This window comes from Onthophagus taurus, chromosome 10 (assembly GCF_036711975.1).
Source record: "Onthophagus taurus isolate NC chromosome 10, IU_Otau_3.0, whole genome shotgun sequence".
Lineage (NCBI taxonomy): Eukaryota > Metazoa > Arthropoda > Insecta > Coleoptera > Scarabaeidae > Onthophagus > Onthophagus taurus.
This window is the reverse complement of record NC_091975.1, coordinates 2,711,959-2,732,125: the sequence shown is the minus strand read 5'-3', so window position 1 is coordinate 2,732,125 and position 20,167 is coordinate 2,711,959. Positions and strand designations below refer to the sequence as shown.

The following is a 20,167-nucleotide window of genomic DNA, read 5'->3' as shown; positions in this document are numbered from 1 at the left end:
TTATATCTTTTCATCTATCATAATAGAAGAGCCAAATTCAATGTGCTTTTTACCTATGTTTTAATATCTTTTAAATTATTGTGTAAATCAAATAAATGATAAGATAACATAAATGTTGTCACATAGAGTGGTAGATATTACTTTAGATTTAGTACCTGGGTGTGTTCTGTTACTTCTGTTCATGTTAAAACAATGAAGTTGCTACAAAAAACTCTCTTCATCATATTCTTTTATGTTAACTTAACATACAGTTGTAAGTAATCCTAAAACTGATTAATCAAAAAAGTTATTAAAAAAAATCTTTTTATGGACCACGCCCTTATTAATCATTAATTTTTGTACCTTACTTAACGTTCAGATAAAATATGCGCTTTGAAGAAACACGAAAACATTTGTGGTCAATTGGAACGAAACAACCGCATTAAATGCGAATATGTAGACAATGAAGCGAGTTGTTTAATAAAAATCGATTCAGGCGAAATCGATTTTGGTTCGATAAACGCCGAAACAGCATTCCTGGGGAATGGATTAATATCGAACGTTGTTCCGTTCGCCCAAATCATACCGGAAACGGCAAGAAACGTGGAGTTCGATTATGAAACGGTTGTAGTATCGGAAGAAAAATTCGAATCACTGGAAGGATTAAGCTATTGCCATCCCGGCTTTGAAAACACCCTGATTCCTCCGCTAATTTTAAAAGAATTTGAACAACACGTTTTTAAAAAGTATTCAAATCATTGCGATACTGAATTTGAAACTTCGGTTGAATGGGAAATTTTCGCCTTAAACAAGATTTTTGGAGATAGTTGTAGAGATGGGGTGTGGACACCTGATAAAAAATTGGATGAACATTTACGTAAGTTACAAAAAAAGGGTTAAAACAAATATTAAGAATTCAATTTTTAGATGATAAACATCCGGGATTAATTAAATTATGTCCAAACTTAAATGGAGATCCTTTAGAACGATCGTTACAGTGCATGTTGAACACGAAACATTCGATTGCTTTAACTACATCAAATACAATCAATAATAAAATTAATACAACTAACAAAGCTTTGTGGTATTATTGCAAAAATGGAACTGTTTCAAATACGCCTTGTAGTTGGAGTAAACAACCATATCCAATATTAATTATGAGCAACCATCAAAGGTAAAAATTTACTCATGTATTTAATTTATATTGATTAAATTACTTTTAGCCAACCTGGCAACCTAGAAAATACTCTAAAGAAATGGTTATCAAGAGAGGTTTTTAATAAAGACGGCAGCGAGGATAGTGAATCAGATTTAGATGAAAAAGATTTAAGATATCTTAAAGAAATTCTCAACAATAACAAAGAATTGAATAACGTTGTTGTGAATTACAAGTTATTCAATGACAACACCTCGAATGCTTGGGGAAACTTTATAAAAAGTAAGAAAATAAATTTTATAAAAAACTAAATCTAGAATTAGAAACATTCGTATTTAACAACTAAAACTAGAACTAACACTAGCATTAGAACCAACACTAAACCTAGGCTAGAAACATGCGGATTTTGCCGTCTTAAGAGACGTACGGCTAAACCCGAATATTTCTAGTTTTAGATCTAGTGTTAATCGAATTTTCCTTTTTTTGTGCAGGTTTTCGAGATATTCCATCCCCAGACGATTCAATCATCTGCAAACGCAAAATGAGATGGTGCACAACTTCCGATAATGAGCAAACCAAATGTAAATGGTTATCTCAAGCCAGTATAAATTACGGAATCCAACCGGTTGTTGAATGCGTTCAAAAATCCAGTGAATTAGAATGTCTTAAAGCAATTAGTAATAACAATGAAAGTGCTGATTTAATAACAACATCCGCCGACTTAGGATATGCGGCGAAAAAGTAAAAATATTTTCTATTAATATATTTACCACCAAACATAATTTTCTTTTAGATATGGTTTATCAGCAATCGCTTTTCCTGAAACGTATAATAATCAAGAAATAAACACCTTACTTTTAGTTAAAAACGATAGAAATATCGAACGATTAGAAAATTTGAAAGGTAAAAAAGGATGTTTTCCTTTATACAGCGGTATCGCTTGGTTATCTTTCGTCGAAGCCACAAGAGGAATTGTTTTATCAAACGAGTCTTGCGATTACGGAAAATTATTGAGCGACTTTTTGGGCGATTCTTGCATGCCTGGAGCTATAGAAACTAACCGAGCCATCCACAATACAGTTGATTCTGAAAAAATGTGCAAATTATGCACAGAAACAGGTACATAAAAATTAAATTAAAAATAATAATGTATTAACAATTTCTTTTTAGGAAAAACTTGTGAGGCATCCGAAGCGACAAATTTATACTTTAACACATCTGGTGCACTCAGATGTTTGGAGGAAAAAGGAGATTTCGCTGTGATCGTCAAAGATCCTTCGTTAGTATTCCCCAATAACGTTCAAGTAATGTGTAAAAACGGGACATTTTCGACGTTGGATGCTTTTAATGTGGACGAAGGATGTTATTTATCAACTCTAACAACGAGCGAGGTTATTACGAGAATTAACGACCCATTAAATAAAGACATCCAATTAGCATTATTACAATATGATGAATGGTTTGCCGCTAAAACTCACACACCCTTCAGATTATTCGATAGCTTTAACAATACCAAGGATTTATTATTTAAAGTAATTTTCACCAAAAACGGATTTGAATTGAATTGATTTATTTTCTTTCTTAATTTTTAAGGATTCCACTCCAGGTTTAGCTGTTCCAACCTCACAGAAACCACCCATCAAAAATTACGTTGAACTATTTAAGCATATCGGCGATTGTAGCAAAGGATCTGGTGTAGCAGATAATCCCTCGAAAGGGATTAGATCAATCACTTTTGTCACTACGACTCTTTTAATTTTCACGACAATTATCATGAATTTATTTTAGTAAGGTTAACTTATTAATATATCTTTATACATAATATCTTTCATATTAAATTATATATTTTTTGTAAATTTGCAATTCACGTTTTCTTTTGTATATTTAATCCAAAATTTAGTTTCAATTTTAGTCGTTAGTTTCCTTATCATTTTGTTGCCATATATACTAAGGTCTTTTTCAATTATTATTTTTATCTTAAATCTTGGAATTTTGACTATTAGTAAATTTAATCAAGGGAAATAGTAAAAGCGGTATAACAAACGATTCTAACCCCCAGGAATTGGAAATGATCTTGGAAAAATATAAAGGTAACCAAAAACCGATTCATCACACCATTTTTTTATATATTTTATAATTCATAATGGAGATTTGATCAGACTAAAACTATCAGACAACCTCTTTCTAACATTATGGTTAATATAAATAAAGTAGAAAAGTAGTAAATATCCATCGAAAGACACCTAAAAAAAATTTTTAAATTAATCTATAAATCAATTTAATTACTAATTAATAATAATAAATATAATCGAATCAGTGTAATGGCTTCTTTATCGGCAGAGTAAACATTAAGAGTGGTGCATGCCAATCATCATTTAAAGCTTAAAATTAATAAAAATTAAGTTAAAAATTAAAATTATTACCTTTTTGAGTGCCTTTATTGGTGAGATTTATGAATTCCTTTTTAAACCATCCTCAAATTCCATTAAATTCTATAAAAAAAAAATAAAGCTTAAATTAATCAGTTAATAAATATGATATAATTTATAGATTTGAATTATTTTTTAATCAGATAGGAGCGAAAGACAAAAATGCTAGTTACTAATCATTGAAAGATCAGTTGAACTATGAAATCATCATTTTAACCTTCAGTTAATAAAAAAATCAAATCATTTAATAACTAAATTAATGATTACCTTCATAGATTTCTCTTCTATTTTATAATCTTCATTTCAGAAATCATTTGTTGTAGAATTTTAATCTAAAAATAAATTGTATTAATTTTGAAATTATAAAAATAAATTAATATGTAAAAATTGGTTTTCTTTATCAGATAGGAGCGAAAGACAAAATGCTAGTTACTAATCATTAAAACAATCAGTTGAACTATGAAATCATCATTTAAATAATCCCCAATAAAAAAATGCTTCACAAAAAAATACTCACTTGGCTTAAATCTCCAATAAATCGACTCATATTTAACCTGTAATTAATAAAATTTAATTATAAATTGAAATTAAATTAAAATTAACATATTGTACTATATTATTTCAGATAGAGCTAATAATAAAATAAATCACTTAAAATCTCATTTATTAAATTGATTTCATCATAAAAGCTTAAATGAAAAAGACATTTAAAAAATAATTACCTTTTTCAGAGGAAGATTTTTGAAATTTTCCTTGTACGAATATCCGAGGAACATCAACTCCCTCCTTTTTATTAATAGTACGTCTATGGACATAAACATTCGAGATAATTTCAAACCCAACTTTCTCCATAACATTTTTAATAAAATCCAAAGAGAAATAATAACACCTCGTACCATCTTGCCTCATATACAAATTTTCCGATATCTTATGTCCAGCTTTAAATCTTAACTGAGCCATATCGTAAAGACCGTAATCACGGAATAATAAAACACCCCCAGGTTTTAACTTATCAAAAATGTTTTTAAGCGTTTTAATAAATTTATCGGGATGAATTGCTGATAAAACGAATATTAACGTTGCTATATCGACACTATTTGATTTAACTTCATCAAAATTATCAACCGTTATATCCCCAACGAAAACGTTAAACGTTTTATTATACAATTTATTTCTTCTTACAATCTCCACGGCTCTTTTTGATAAATCGCAAGCTATTATTTCAAAATTTAATCCCGCTTCGATAAGGGGAAATATAAAATTACCAGTACCACAACCAATTTCAAATAAAACCCGCTTTTCACATTGATATTTCTCGTTTAAAAGATCTTGGAATTCACGCGTGGTCCAATGTCGGTCTTTGAAAAATCGATTTTCGTTTCTCTTATAAAATAAGTCCCAATGTTTTTGGGCGTGTTCTTCTAATTGATTCGCTTTAAATTGAGGTACTAACCTTGAATTTTGGGCTACGATTAAATCTTTTTCTTCATCCGTTAAGATTTTATCGAGGTTAGTTTCATCCCCCATCTTAACACGTGCAGAGTGGAGCTAAAAAGAGATTGGAATTTTTTTGACGCGTCACTTATATAGTTGGATAGATGGCGCTGTTGTTGTTATATGCAATGGTGACATCTTTTGGTGATTTATTTTAATTCAAAGTAATTTGTTAGAATTCTTATTTATTTCCTAAATTATTAATTAAACTAATTCTAAATCTTTTAATAATGATTTATTTTCTTGGTAAATAATTTCTTCTTGGTTTCTCCAGCGATTTATGTAAACAACCATTTGCAAAATATGGAACAGGTTTGAAATAATTTTTTTCATTCTCATCTAACATAGAGTTTGGTAATTCAACGAGTCCAATAATAAAATGGGTTACTTTCTGAATTATTTCGTATTTAACGGGAGTTATTAAATATAATATGTTATTTATAACGCAACGAACAATCCCTGCAGAAAATTATTTCAAATTAGAATGTATTAAATAAATCCAAATAATATTTACCATATCCATAGCAATTAAAGATATTTCCTTCACCCTCTTCCTTTGAGCATAAACCAACAATATTAAAATTAATGATGTCTTCTTTATTTAACGTGTTTATACTTTTGTATTCTTTATCAATAACGGTTATTTCATCTAAATTAATCCTAAAATTTCTCAAAAAATTATTAATCTACATTCTTTGTTTAAAAAAACTTACATAAACATAGGAATAGATCCACTTCTTAATGTTAAACCTTCATCTACAATTCTCCCAAAATAAGAAATTGTTGAAATGTTTCTTCGTAAATAACCGGCAGGTTTAAATCCAGTTGCATCACTCACTGATGTTATACTTATGTAATCGTAACTTAAATTAACTTCAAAGTTTGGTAGAAATAGCGAAAATTGCTCATTAACCATTGTTTTAACTAAAGCTCTAGAGTAGTTTTTTTGAGGTCTTTCAGACCGTATCTCAATTAAAATGTTTGGGTTAATCACAGCGATTGCACTACTTGTTATTTCTAAACCTAATCCTTTCTGAAACCCCACCATATTTATTAAAGTTGGGAATTTTTCGAGAGTTTCGTACGTTTTCATTAAACTTTGAATGCTTTTAATGTAATGATTAGGTGAAAATGAAACATCTATGTTATGAGAAATTGATCTAAAAATAAATTAGTGTTTTTAAATAATTTAAGTAAATATTTAAATATTTATACCTTATAGTTTCATTCAAAGTTGCATAATTCGGGCCGAAAATTGGATTCTCCATACAAATTATTGAAATACAACCGGCCATTGTAAATTCGGATTGACCAGGGTCTAAATCGATGACATAAACTTTTTCATGATGATTCAAAAATGTGTTGATCATATATCGTAATAAAGTGCTTTTACCAACACCTTGACCACCACAAATCATAACTTTTTGATTGTTTTCTTGATAATTTGTTAATTCGTTCCAATCTTTCCCAACTTTTAAAACATTTTCATCAGGAACGGAATTAAAAGTAACTTGAAGTTTACTTTCATTTGGAAATAACACAACGTTAACACACTTTTTTATATATTTTAACCAATTATTGTCAATTGGATAACAACAGATGATAGCATATTCATTTATTAAATAATTATTAACAATTTCTTTGTATAGATTTCGATTAAAACCACACTTCTTAATAATCACCTTAATTCTATCATCATTAATTTCGTCTATATAAGAAGTGTGTGTTAAAAATAAACGTGGTGTTCCACGACCAGAGAAGATATCATACATTTTTTCTCCTGGATGAAAATTATAACCATAAGCAGTCACACCACCTCGTAAAACTTGTATTCTACAAGCCCCAAATACATAAATTGAACTATTTTTACTTAATGCAATAACGCCACAATTATTCCCTTGAAAATATTTTAAATTATTTTCTGAGTTATTCCCGAAAAATTGGGAATTTTCAGATGATACAGTTCGTTCTAAATCATCATCAGAATCACTTCGGTACAAATTTTCACTATCAAAACTTGAATTGCTTAGGTTTTTGGATAATTTTAATTTTTTCTTCTGATTTTTACTGGGGGAGGGGTATCCTTTAACATCTTCTTCCATCTTCATGTATTTTTATTGATAAAAACACAAATTTATTTAAATTTGTTTGAGGTTAAGTTATCAACACTTGTGAACTGTCAAAAAGCAGCATGGATAATAAATGAACGCACCCCGAATATAAATCATTATAAATAATAAATTCAATTTAATTAAATTGAGTTAATTGAAGGAAGTGTGATTTTTATGATAAATTATGATTAAGAATTTAATTTTTGTTAGTGAAGTATTAAATAAATGTCAAAACTTAAAATCACGTGGGGAATTATTGAACGTAGACATCATTCTTAAAGGAATATAATGCACCCTTATAAATTAAGACAGTTTAGGGGTGTTATCAATAGTTTTTGCACGTTTAATGTTAAAGAGGTACTAATTTGCTGTTTACCGTTTAAATTAATGAATGGATGTGACATTTAAAGCCTCTGTTTATTTAGATTTAATGAACATCCTCCTTTTACCTTATCTCCCTTTGGGTAATAGATAATCTGTTTTAGATAGATCCTTACCTGAAAACAAACAAGATTTCTTTGGGATTTCATAGAAAACGTAAGCTAAATTAAATGCAATTTTTTTTAATACAGAATAGTACTGTTTTGCATTTTGCAGAGTCATCTTTTCATAAAAGTTTCATTAAATCAAGTTTTTGGAATAAAACTCCTGCTTTTAGGAAGGATTTTTTACCTAAACAATGTAAGTTAATGTATGTGTCGTTTAAAATAAAGTATAAAGTTGAGAAATTATCCCATTAGGAGATAAATGTTATATTAGGTTATGTTTTGATGATATATTTAGCAGAGGTGTTATTTGGGTTGCCTATTTATTTTTTTTTTATTTTCAATTAGTAATAATAAATTGGTTGTAGAACATATTCTAAATACTTATTTGTGCTAATTGGGCAAGCATGACTAACATTATTATTAGCTTTCGTAACGGTAGCGAAGCTCCTTTCCTAATCCTTTGATATTTAAAGATGTCATTTCCATGATCTAAAGCCGCAAAAGAACAAGCTTAATTCCAAAACTTTCTACAACCAAATTAATGATTACCTTAACTATTTAGATTGGGGTGGGTTGAAGGTCTTAATGATTCATGATCAGAGCGTCGAGTAGTTGTTGCAATTCTCTACAGTTTAATTTGATCTGCAAATAAATAAATATTTCAAAATTTAACATACACCAATAAATATTAATATTACATTATTTCAATGTTAAAATAATTGATGTTTTTGATTGATAAGATATATAAAGTTAAAAATTAGTTAGATAATCATTTTTAAAAATCGATTTAATCCCAATACATTATAATGATTTATAATTAAATATCTGGACGAATCAAATAGATTAAATCGTCTAGATTTATATTTTTATCATAATTTAGTTAAAATCGACTTTATTAATAATTATTGCTCAAAAAACTACAATAATAAATTCTTAACACTACAATAAATGTAACAAACGTTATCTAATCTACAAAATTTCTCTGACGACGACTGTTAAATTTTATTTTAAAGTGAATAAATATTTTGAGTTTCAAAACCTTATTGTTACAACAATTTCTTTACAATAGGCCTCAATAAAACACTTTACTATTGGGATAAACTCCAATTCTTTACGACAAAGAAAGAATAAATTGGTGAAGTACTTTTGAAAGCAATTTTGATTAAAATATCACGATAACTTCTTCTGTTTATTAAACACTTCTGAAAATTTTATTTTAACAGGACAAAAACAATATCTCCTAATAAACAATAAAAGAATAATCGAAAAACATATTTCATATTCAAATATACAATACTTACATATACTTAACTTATTAATTCTAAAAGTTTCCTACTCAAATTTATTTCACGAATCTAACCAATCAATACATAATATATAATTTAATCTTAAAGCTGATAAAACAATTTGCTCCCATGATTCAATATCCAGAGACTGCTGATTACTTAGTTTTGGTAGATTCTCGTTTCAAACAGGATGTTCTCGTGGTTACTCTCTAACAAGCTATTATGCTTTTTTATCTTAGCCACCATCGCCTTAGGGATATCAACGACAATCCTAGGAGTGGATAATACAAGTCTTAAAGACGATTTAGATTCTTGCAAATCCGAAGAAGAATCGACAACCGATAATCCAACAACAACCGAACCAACGCCGGAAGAAGACATGACCGATTATCGTCTCCCCAAAAATGTCGTACCAAAAACATACGACTTATATTTATATCCAGATTTAGTAGAAGGACTTTACAATGGTAAAGTGACCATTGCGGTGGACGTTTCGGAAGAAACGTCGATCGTTAAAATACACAGCAACGGTTTGAACATCGATAGCGTCGAGATCGATTCTGAATCAACTCAATATGAAAAAGACGAACTTCACGAATTGATCGTTTTGAAAAGTTCGAAAACTTTAACCGTGGGAAGTCATGTGATTACAATTGAATATAATGGAGATATGAGAAATCGTATCGTAGGGTTGTACGTTAGTAAATATGTTGAAAATGGTGTGGAGAGGTGAGTTTAATTTTTTTTAATGTTAAATTAATGTCTTATCATATATAAACCTTTCCAATAGAGTGTACATTGTGTATAGGGCGTGACATTGTTACGTAACGGGTGTGACAAACATAACTTCTTTATTTACTAACTTGGTATTCCCAAATTAGTTACAAAAAATTTATTAACTGTCAATGAATGGCCTAATAAGCTTTAGTTAAGTTTTTGTCAAGAACGGTAGAATTTAAGAGGACTGCTTCATCCCTTATTCTTTTGTAATCAAGAAAATGATATCAGTATAGGACCAATACGTCACACCACGTATCACTCTCAGTCAACTGTTACTAGCTTTGAATAAAAAAATACAACAATCTAACGCTGAATACCAACTAAAACTAGAAGTAACTATCTAAAAGGGTGCACCTGATAAGTCATCTATGAAGTTTTAAAAATTCATTAATCAGTTAGTTGCTGAAACTTGCCAAAAATTTCGCCAAAAACTTGCCAGAAACGGCGGAAGGAAATTAGTAATGAAAGTTTGTTTGCCTGGCATGTTAATAGACAGTCGATACGTTCTGCGTCTTAAGTGCACACCATTCCAATGTACTCTTAGCTGATATCAACCTATCTAACTACTTTGTGTAGTTCGTGTATTTTGGCATTATTCAAAATTAACCTAAATTTTGTATTATAAAGTATTAATAGTAAATTTATAATAAAATTACTAAGAAATATCATGAAAACGATATTATTGTCCCTAATTTAGAGTAAAATATTAAAGATCTCCTTGCTTTATTATAAATATTTAAGACGTACTTGACATCTTATCATATCAATCAATTTTGAATTGTATTAAATTTGTCATAATAAATTTTTTTTAGCCTTGAATTAGCTATAAATTTGATCTAGTTTATCTATATAATGTGTAATATATCATAGAATATTAAGATGTATATAACTTTTTATTTTATTTTTATCTTGATTAATCATGATTTATAATATATAAGGATTAATTCAACTTAACCCATATGTTTTGATTTTTTGGTTTTAATCAAAAGTATAATAAATAATAACTATATTTGTAAGTTTTATAAACTTATGTTCTGATGTCATCTGATATCAACTTGATGGATGATCGCGTACTCTATTTTATTTTATCAAAAAAACATTTTGTTTTATTATTATACTTCGTGGACACTTGTTGGTTTATTTATAAAAGATAACAATGTATTTTTAACAATATTTTTCTCCCCAAAAATATGACGCAAGTTTTACGCGTAAACAAATTATAATATTTCGAAATCCCATTATAATTTATTCTCTGTCGAGTATATTGTTTCGTCAAGCAATTTCAATTCAATTAACTAGATTTAAAACAAAAACAACGTTAACCAATAACCATCGACCAAAGACGATAACATCCAGTGTAATAATTTCACCTTCACTTTCCAAACGAATGCCGCAGACTTTAAAACACTTACGGTTAGTTTAAAGTCGTCGTTCTTGAGAAGCAGTCGTTGAACCAAGACACTACTTTCACATCAATACAGTTAACGGTATCGCGTTATTTTCATCTCGGTCAAAGTCTCATCCATAAAAATATTAATTTATTTCTTAGAAAAATAATGTCATAATTTGAAAAATGAACGGATCCGCAGAAAATGAACCCGATCAAAACATGCGACCACCACCAATAAAAGTGAGAAAACGTAGCCGAAGAAAGTTAATAACGTTTCTTTTGAGTTGTTGCGTTTTCCTCGCAGTTTTTTGTGCGTGCTTATTAACAGCTTTGGTTTTAATCGGAAAACATTACATACATAACTACGACCCGGATTATTTTAAAGAAAATGTTACAATGAAACCGTTACCAGAAAAGAACATAAACGATTATCGTTTACCAAAAGATGTTAAACCCATAACATACGACATAACGTTAAAACCCGATTTAAAATTAGGTGTGGTGAATGGAAAAGTGAATATAACAATAAACGTTGAAAATAAACGAGAAAATGTAATTATTAATAGTTATGGTTTAAATATAAGTGAGGTTACGATTCAAAGTGTAGCTACATTAGAACAACAACTCGTGGCTAATTATGTTATTGATAACGAGTTACAGAGAATCGTTATTTATTTTAAGAAAAAATTTATTGATTTTGGAAAATATTTTTTAACGATTACTTACGATGGAAATATTAAAAATAAAACTAAAGGAATTTATCTTAGCTATTATAAAGACGAAAACAAAACTAAAAGGTGATTATAAAAAAAAACATACCTATTTTAAAGGATGTAATAAATGTCCTAGATTTTTTTAATCGTTTACTTAATTACGTAACTTTGAATAAGTTGTTTAGAAAGTTTGTAATCCTCGTTTGCATATTTAATTGATTGAGTAATTACTCAAATTATGTTATTTAAAATGTACTTGAACTTATTTTTAAATTAATTTTTTTTAGAGCAATGGCAACATCAAAATTCGAACCAACTTACGCTCGACAAGCATTTCCATGTTTCGATGAACCTCAAATGAAGGCAAAGTTCACAGTTCACCTGTTAATACCTGGCGACGATGAAAAATACATCGCTCTATCAAATATGAATCAGGTAAATATAATATTAAAAATAAGAATTTGATCATTACTTTTAACGTTCAAATAGGATTCGACTGAGCGTGTCGATAACGGTGTTTTGGTAACATTTAAACCAAGCGAATCAATGTCAACATATTTAGCTTGCTTTATTGTGAGCGATTTTGCTTATAAAGAAACATCGTTTAATGATGACAAAGTACCTTTGAGAGTATACGCAACTCCGGGACAACTGGATAAAACAGATTACGCCCTTTCAGTGGGAAAAGGAGTTATCGAATATTTTAATGGATACTTTGGACTTGATTATCCGTTACCAAAATTAGGTAAGAAATTGAAACTATAATTGAAAACATGATCAAACTCACTTTCATTTTCGTGGACCAAAAATTTCTTTGTGCTATTAGAATATATCCTGTAATGCTTGGTGAATACCTGTTATGGTCTGGTTTTTGTGGATACTCATGGTATTATGAAGGGGGGTTGGGTTCCTCTGCAAATAAATATAGAAATTTTGATCACATTTCAGTGTTGCGTATCGATTTTGATAATTCCTAAAAATAAGTTCGTAAACTTCCACAGCGGATGTTCCATGTCCTTTGTATCTTGGTATTTCGTAGAATAAGCGATGACTATAGAACTGCATTAAATGGGTTTTGTGTTTTAGTCCCCTTCATGATCCCTTGTCGTACTTCCTGTGTTATTTACTATGCTTCCCAGATGGCTAAAACTTGGCACTACTTCAATGTAAAGCTTCGTTATCTTATTATAGAGTGATCCAAGTCAATTGGACAGCAGTTTCGTGTGTAGTACTGTTAGAGTTTTTTCTTCCCTTCTGGACATTGATCATTCTTATGATATCATCCCTTCTTTTGAACAACTGGTCCAAATAGATATGGTTATTGGCTTCTTTATTTCTTTAACGGCTTCTTAATATATTATCTGCATTGCAATGTCTGCAATAAAATGTTATTTCCTGTTAATACAGATATGGCCGCAATCCCAGATTTTGTATCAGGAGCTATGGAACATTGGGGATTAGTTACTTTTAGAGAAACAGCTTTATTATACGATTCAAAAATAAGTTCAACCGCTAATAAACAAAGAGTGGCGACCGTTATTTCACACGAACTCGCTCACAGTTGGTTCGGAAATTTAGTAACGATGAATTGGTGGAACGATCTTTGGTTAAATGAAGGTTTTGCTTCATACATTGAATACAAAGGTGTCGATGCGGTTGAACCAACTTGGAATATGGTAAAAATAGCTTAATTTACAAAATAAAAATTTTAATTACACTAATTTTAGATGGATCAATTTGTAATTGAAGATTTACATAACGTTTTGAAAATCGATTCAGCTTTAAGTTCGCACCCAATCGTTCAAACTGTTCTTACTCCGGATGAAATAACATCGATTTTTGATACGATTTCTTACAGTAAGGGAGCTTCCGTTTTAAGAATGTTAGAAAATGCAGTTACTGAAAATGTATTTAAAACGGGGGTTACGAATTATTTGAATAAATACAAATTTGGTAACGCGGTTACTGATGATTTTTGGAACGAACTTGAAGATCTTTTTAATGATGTTAATGTCACTGAGTTTATGAACACTTGGACCATGCAAATGGGTTACCCAGTTTTAACCGTAAAAAGTGATGGTAACAAATATACTTTGACACAAAAGAGATATTTAACCGATCAGAGTAAAGCTGAAGAAGCAAAGGCTATTCCTTACAAGTTAGTGGAAATAAATAAAAAAATGTTTTTTTATTATTTGATTTATGTTTTAGTTACAAATGGATTATCCCAATAACTTATGTTACCGATAAAGGAGTTTCTACTGAAGTAATTTGGCTTCATCCTGATGACGAATCAGGTTTTGATAATAAAATAAATAATATGTATAAAAAATTAATGTTTTTTTTTAGTTACAATTGAGAAACCATCTGATGCAACGTGGTTGAAATTTAATTCCCGTCAAGTTGGGTATTACAGAGTAAATTATGAAGATGGGCATTGGAATGATTTAATAAATAATATAAAAATGATGGATACAGTTGACAGAACGCATTTAATTGAAGAAACATTTAGATTGGCAGAATCCGGTCACATTAGCTACAATATTCCTTTAGATCTCTCTAAAAAGATGGCGGATGAAAGGGATTATGTACCATGGAGTGCGTTTAGTACCGTTGTTGGAGAAGTAATGCGTTTCTTACAAAATTCGAATGTATACACAAATTTACAAGTAAATATTTGATTTTATAAAGTATTCATCGTTAATTAATATTTTCTTGTAGGAATATGTTAGTAGTCTTGTTGAACCTGCTTATAAAGTATACGGTTTTGAAGAAAAAGATACAGATGGTCATTTAGACAGGTACTAAACCGTAACAATTTTTGCTTAAATAAATATAAAATTTATTGCAGACGTGCGAGATCGACAGTTTTAAATTTAGCTTGCAGCGCGGGAATGAAAGAATGTAATGAACAAGCTTCTAAATTATTTAAAGATTGGTTAGACGGAACAGAATCGGATATATCTCAGGATTTGCGACAAATGGTTTATATTTATGGTAAAAAAATTTCAATACAAAATTAATTTTTATTAATTATAATTTATAATTAAAGGAATGAAAAATAGCCCTGTTGAGTATTGGGATAAACTCTTCGATAAATTTGCGAACGAAGCAGATGCTGGGGAAAAATTACGTCTTTTATATGGTTTAGCTAGCATTAAAGATCCTTCGTATCTTACAAAACTGATTGAGTTAGCTTCAAAAGATGAAACGTACGTTAGGAGTCAAGATTACTTTTCGTGCTTAGCTTATATTTCTTATAACACTATTGGGACACCAATCGTTTGGGAATATGTTAGGTATTTTTCATAAAATAATTTCTATTTATTATAAAAATATTAAAAATTGTATTTTTTATTGTTTTAGAGAACACTGGGAAGATTTGGTTGATAGATTTACTTTAAACGAAAGAAATTTAGGTACTATGATTCCAACAATCACTCAATCATTTTCTTCACAAACCAAATTAGATGAGGTAGATATTTCTTTTTTAATCAATATATGTAATAATGATCTTTTTAAATTCATCAATCCATTTAGTCGGTTTTTGGGCAAATAAGGAAAAATATCAGCTGTTTCACTTTTACCTGTCACATTAATTCTAACCTTGACGAATAATTCATTCATGTCTTTAATTTTCCTAAGGGTAATTGTATCTTTACAATAGGGGTCCTGTTATGATTAAGATAAATTTAAGCTTAGAGTGCTTGCTGTGCAAAAATTTGCTAGATTAAAATTTATTAGAATCAGCAAAGATATGAGCCAAGGTCGTTTGAAAGGAAACTTTACCGAGTGCGGTGCTACCGAGCTAGCGCCTCGGCTGCAAGCGACCTCAGCTTAAACCTATCTGGACTAACGAAAATATAAACCAAGGTCATTTGTGGTCGAGTTGTTACTTTGAAAACTTAGAAAATAAAGAGCTACAAAACTAACGACCTCGGCTAGAATTATTGAAATTATATACATATTATTTAAGAACTTTACAACCAAATACTAATTTTTGTAGATGGAAGCGTTTTTCGCAAAATATCCAAATGCTGGAGCTGGAGCTAGTGCTAGATTAAGAGCTTTAGAAACTGTAAGAAATAACATAAAATGGTTGTCGCAGTACAAAGAACCTGTTGAAGAGTGGATAACAGCTTTATCGAGCCAAAAAGTTTAAAAAAAATAATATATTTATATGTAAGGCGAGGAAGGTGTTTTTCTCGTCCTTTTTTTGTCAAAATAAAATTGTTTTGTTGTACAGTGTACATTGACGTTTAAATAATAAAAATATATAATAATTATTTACTTTCCACTTCACCAGCTTCTTGAAATCACTTTCATTTAAAGGTTTTAACGCGATCTCCGAATCGTGGGGGGTAATAACTTTCTTCAAAAACCCGGTGGGCGAAGAGATAACATTCATAACTCGAGTAAAACGCGAGTGAAAATGTCGACAAGCGACTCTACAAGTTGTACAAAAATTCCCGAACACCACTTAGAAATTAAAGTGAAACCATCGAAGAAATTAATAACCTTTCTATTATCATGTTGCTTTATTTTATTAATTTTCTCCGCGTGTTTATTAACGGCGCTCATTTTAATCGGAAAGTTTTACATTCACAATAAAAGTTATCCCCCAAAAATGAATTCGTCGCGTTCAATGGTGTTTGATCAATCGTTAAAAAGTGAAAATTTAACGAGATCTCAAACGGAAATGGATGAAACACTTTTTAGGCTCCCAGAAGGTGTTACTCCCACTCATTACGATCTTACAATTCGGCCGAATTTGATTACGGGAGTTTTAACTGGAGAGGTGATCGTGAGCGTTTTAGTTTCCGAATCGGTTCAATATATCGTTTTAAATTCGCATTTATTGAATATTAGCAAAGTGCAAATTAAAAGGAACGATGGTGAATCAATTTCTGTAAGAAATGTCGCGATGGATGAACGCACTCAAACTATGGCGATACATTTAAATAGGAATATTTATCCCGGTGAATATTTTGTTTGGATTAGTTATTTTGGAAATATGAAAGATAGATTAACCGGGATGTATCTTAGTTATTACACAACAGCTAATAATGAAAAAAGGTAAGAAAAAAATAGAACTAGAGGAAGTTAATTAACTCAAATTGTGAATTATTATCCAATTGGTGACAAATAAACCAGAAATGAATTTAAACCCAACTCTCTATTTACATCGGTGAAAGATTGTTATTTTTCGATTACGAAAGCCTTCAATTTAGAAGAGGCGATTGAAAGGTTTTACAATAAAAAATTGTATTGGATTAAATTAATTATTTACGGTGGTAACAAATGATTTCTTGTGCTATAATTTAAATTCTAAATTATTCATGGGAATTCTTAATACCATTTAAAATTTTCTTTATAGACCCATTGCTAGTTCAAAATTTGAGCCAACACATGCCCGCGAAGCGTTTCCTTGTTTCGACGAACCAGATTTAAAAGCAACATTCACAGTTCACATTTTAAAACCAAATTTACCCGAATACATCGCCCTATCAAACATGCCAGAAATAAAGAGCGAATTAACCAGAGATGGCGTGATGGTTCATTTCCAAAAAAGTGTTAAAATGTCGACGTACCTCGTCTGTTTCGTCGTTTGCGATTTCGATCACACCGCAAATATAATACACACATCCACGAATGCCAATAACGTTCCGTTTAGGGTGTTTGCAACTCCCGAACAAAAATCAAAAACCGAATTTGCAACCGCTATCGGCAAAAGGATTATCGAACATTTTAATCGATATTTTGGAATCGATTTTCCATTACCAAAATTGGATATGATCGCGATTCCAAATTTTATATCCGGAGCTATGGAGCATTGGGGATTGGTTACGTTTCGAGAAACGAGTCTTTTGTATCACCCCGAAATTAGTACAACTAAAAATATGCAACAAGTTGCGGCCGTTGTTGCTCACGAGTTTGTACATAGTTGGTTTGGAAATTTAGTAACAATGAAATGGTGGAACGATCTGTGGTTAAGCGAAGGTTTTGCGACTTATATAACGTTTAAAGGATTAGATGAAGTTCTCAAAGAACAATGGAAGATGATGGATCAATTTTTAGTGGAAAGATTACATACTTTACTCAAAATAGACGCCACGTTAAGTTCACATCCAATTTTACAACATGTTACAAAACCGGATGAAATCACTTCGATTTTTGATACGATTTCTTACAACAAAGGAGGCACGGTTTTAAGAATGTTAGAAGATGCCGTTACAGATAACATTTTCAGAGAGGGTGTAACTAATTATTTAAAAAAATATGCTTATGGTAATGCGGTAACAGATGATTTATGGAATGAGTTAGGAAAATTAGTCGAAGATGTTGATGTCGTTACGTTTATGAAATCTTGGACCGTACAATCAGGGTATCCCGTTGTTAATGTAAAATCGAAGAACGACAGTTTTGTTTTAACTCAAGAAAGATTTTTAACCGATCCCGATGCTCAAGATAGAGTTCCATCACCTTATAAGTAATTTAAAAACTCTAATTCATCTCAAAATTAGTAAATTTTTTTTTTAATCTTTAAGTTATAAATGGGTTATTCCAGTTACTTATGTTACGGATGAAAGTTCAACATCTGTATTAGTTTGGTTTCAACATGACGATCATGAAAGTAAGTTTAAAAATTCCAGTTTTAAAGCAAATTTTACATACCTTTTAGCAAATTGATCTTACCTCTATTGGCAGTATAAATTAATATTCTCCTTTTCTCTTTCTTCTTCCTCACATTTGAAAGTTTTCATCCAGTTACCACTCGAACTAAAGGTTTTTCTTCAAATTAAAGGCTTTATACTTCTCATATTCCAATTATGAATCCATTACCACATTTCATTTCTGAAAACAAACAATTAATCATTTATTTTAGTTGAAATAGAAAAGCCGACAAAAGCAAAGTGGGTAAAATTTAATTTTAAACAAATCGGAATGTATCGAGTCAATTACGAAATGAACCATTGGAAGACATTGATCGATAATATCCACGAGATGGAAACCGCAGATCGAGCACATTTAATTGAGGAAACGTTTTCTTTGGCGGAATCTGGACGTTTAAGTTACGAGGTACCCTTAAGTTTATCTAGATATCTTGTAAATGAAGTTCAGTTTGTACCTTGGGCCGCATTTTTCTACTCAATCAAACCGGTTATTGATTTAATGAGAGATTCTGAACATTTCGACAAATTAAATGTAAGTTACTTATATTATAAAAAAGTAATTAGATTTATAATTATTTTTTTTTAAAGAAATATGTCCAATTTTTAATTAAACCTGCTTATGATATGTATTCTTGGGATGAAAAACCAACCGATACTCACTTAGATAGGTAAATTAACAATAAAAAAAATTATTATACTAAAAAAAAATTTGTATTTAATATTTTAGGAGAGCCCGCGTTATTATTCTTAGTTTAGCATGTACGGTGGGTTTAAAACATTGTGTACAAACAGCTTCAAAACACTTTATAGATTGGTTGGAAGGAAAAACTTTGAGGATTCGACAAGATTTACGCGAAATAGTGTATCCCCATGGTTAAATGAACTAATTAAGCGTAAATTAAGCTTTTACAAACATATTTTTAGGCATGAAACATAGCAACGTCGAATACTGGGATCATCTTTTCGATCGCTTTGCAGCAGAACACGATGCTGGGGAAAAAATGAGATTATTGCATGGTTTAGCAAGCGTTAGAGACCCTTTGTATTTAAGTAAATTACTTGAATTATCGAAAACGGAAAAGTATGTGAGGCGACAAGATTATTTTACTCTTATTACTTATATAGGTTCGAACCCGGTTGGAAGACCGATTGTTTGGGATTACATCAGGTAAAAATAAAATATGTTAACAAATAAGAAATTAACAAAAATTTTTTAGAGAAAATTGGTTAAAAATAGTTGAAAGATTCACATTAAACGATCGTTATTTAGGAACAATAATAACGTTAACAACGAATTTATTTTCAACTCAAACGAAAATTGAAGAAATACATTCGTTTATAGCTAAATATCCAGATGGAGGGGCAGGGGAAAATGCAAGATATTTAGCATTAGAACAAGTTCACAATAATATTAAGTGGTTACGAAATTACAAAGAAACCGTTGAGAATTGGATCGCAAATGAACGAATTAAAAGTTAAAAATGTTTCATAACAAAATAAAAATTATTTTTGACACTTTATCGAGTTTCTTTTGATTAGAATCTAGAAGCGATTATAATCTAGATGCTATTATAATCTAAAAACGATTATATCTAAACTCAATGAACAAGAAAATATATCAGTATATTAAAACTCTTGTTGCGCAGTACCCATTGTAGACCAGATCA

The 20,167-nt window shown here is 30.1% G+C and overlaps 5 protein-coding genes and 2 non-coding genes across 9 annotated transcripts; 3 read left to right on the top strand and 4 right to left on the bottom strand.

The window, feature by feature from the left end:
- Nucleotides 1-129: 129 nt before the first annotated feature.
- Nucleotides 130-2,998, top strand: LOC111428379 (transferrin-like). The gene is made up of 8 exons (XM_023063871.2): nucleotides 130-253; nucleotides 359-856; nucleotides 907-1,153; nucleotides 1,203-1,417; nucleotides 1,627-1,876; nucleotides 1,929-2,254; nucleotides 2,306-2,667; nucleotides 2,729-2,998. The coding sequence occupies exons 1-8, from the start codon at nucleotides 193-195 to the stop codon at nucleotides 2,921-2,923; spliced, it is 2,154 nt and encodes a 717-aa protein (XP_022919639.2). The 5' UTR covers nucleotides 130-192; the 3' UTR covers nucleotides 2,924-2,998.
- Nucleotides 2,999-3,240: 242 nt separating this feature from the next.
- LOC111428381 (tRNA N(3)-cytidine methyltransferase METTL6) lies at nucleotides 3,241-5,194 on the bottom strand. The gene is made up of 5 exons (XM_023063874.2): nucleotides 4,287-5,194; nucleotides 4,082-4,118; nucleotides 3,832-3,896; nucleotides 3,559-3,627; nucleotides 3,241-3,378 (listed from the first exon to the last, which is right to left on the bottom strand). Exons 1-2 carry the CDS (start codon nucleotides 5,089-5,091, stop codon nucleotides 4,114-4,116), a joined length of 810 nt encoding a protein of 269 aa, XP_022919642.1. The 5' UTR covers nucleotides 5,092-5,194; the 3' UTR covers nucleotides 3,241-3,378; nucleotides 3,559-3,627; nucleotides 3,832-3,896; nucleotides 4,082-4,113.
- On the bottom strand, nucleotides 3,696-3,784 carry LOC111428616 (small nucleolar RNA snR60/Z15/Z230/Z193/J17). The gene has a single exon (XR_002708081.1). It is a non-coding gene; the product is annotated as a small nucleolar RNA snR60/Z15/Z230/Z193/J17 (small nucleolar RNA).
- LOC111428615 (small nucleolar RNA snR60/Z15/Z230/Z193/J17) lies at nucleotides 3,957-4,045 on the bottom strand. The gene has a single exon (XR_002708080.1). It is a non-coding gene; the product is annotated as a small nucleolar RNA snR60/Z15/Z230/Z193/J17 (small nucleolar RNA).
- A 32-nt stretch (nucleotides 5,195-5,226) lies between the features above and the next one.
- On the bottom strand, nucleotides 5,227-7,426 carry LOC111428380 (uncharacterized). Its single transcript, XM_023063873.2, has 4 exons — nucleotides 6,274-7,426; nucleotides 5,772-6,218; nucleotides 5,573-5,718; nucleotides 5,227-5,517 (listed from the first exon to the last, which is right to left on the bottom strand). The coding sequence occupies exons 1-4, from the start codon at nucleotides 7,164-7,166 to the stop codon at nucleotides 5,294-5,296; spliced, it is 1,710 nt and encodes a 569-aa protein (XP_022919641.2). The 5' UTR covers nucleotides 7,167-7,426; the 3' UTR covers nucleotides 5,227-5,293.
- An 8-nt stretch (nucleotides 7,427-7,434) lies between these two features.
- LOC111428306 (glutamyl aminopeptidase-like) lies at nucleotides 7,435-16,112 on the top strand. 3 transcript variants are annotated; one of them, XM_023063780.2, is made up of 15 exons: nucleotides 7,435-7,526; nucleotides 7,655-7,706; nucleotides 7,767-7,850; nucleotides 9,183-9,672; nucleotides 12,114-12,261; nucleotides 12,316-12,571; nucleotides 13,234-13,502; nucleotides 13,554-13,984; nucleotides 14,038-14,123; nucleotides 14,176-14,495; nucleotides 14,548-14,627; nucleotides 14,678-14,823; nucleotides 14,879-15,125; nucleotides 15,193-15,301; nucleotides 15,833-16,112. In XM_023063780.2, the coding sequence occupies exons 1-15, from the start codon at nucleotides 7,458-7,460 to the stop codon at nucleotides 15,986-15,988; spliced, it is 2,943 nt and encodes a 980-aa protein (XP_022919548.2). In that variant the 5' UTR covers nucleotides 7,435-7,457; the 3' UTR covers nucleotides 15,989-16,112. The 3 variants fall into 3 exon arrangements, with proteins under 3 accessions (XP_022919548.2, XP_071055615.1, XP_022919549.1); XM_071199514.1 differs by having other exon boundaries at nucleotides 7,510-7,526; nucleotides 7,659-7,706; XM_023063781.2 differs by lacking the exons at nucleotides 7,435-7,526; nucleotides 7,655-7,706; nucleotides 7,767-7,850; nucleotides 9,183-9,672 and adding an exon at nucleotides 11,115-11,910.
- Nucleotides 16,113-16,216: 104 nt separating this feature from the next.
- LOC111428210 (glutamyl aminopeptidase-like) lies at nucleotides 16,217-20,015 on the top strand. The gene is made up of 8 exons (XM_023063650.2): nucleotides 16,217-16,902; nucleotides 17,204-18,316; nucleotides 18,375-18,460; nucleotides 18,713-19,032; nucleotides 19,089-19,168; nucleotides 19,228-19,373; nucleotides 19,425-19,668; nucleotides 19,718-20,015. Exons 1-8 carry the CDS (start codon nucleotides 16,259-16,261, stop codon nucleotides 19,977-19,979), a joined length of 2,895 nt encoding a protein of 964 aa, XP_022919418.2. The 5' UTR covers nucleotides 16,217-16,258; the 3' UTR covers nucleotides 19,980-20,015.
- Nucleotides 20,016-20,167: the final 152 nt, after the last annotated feature.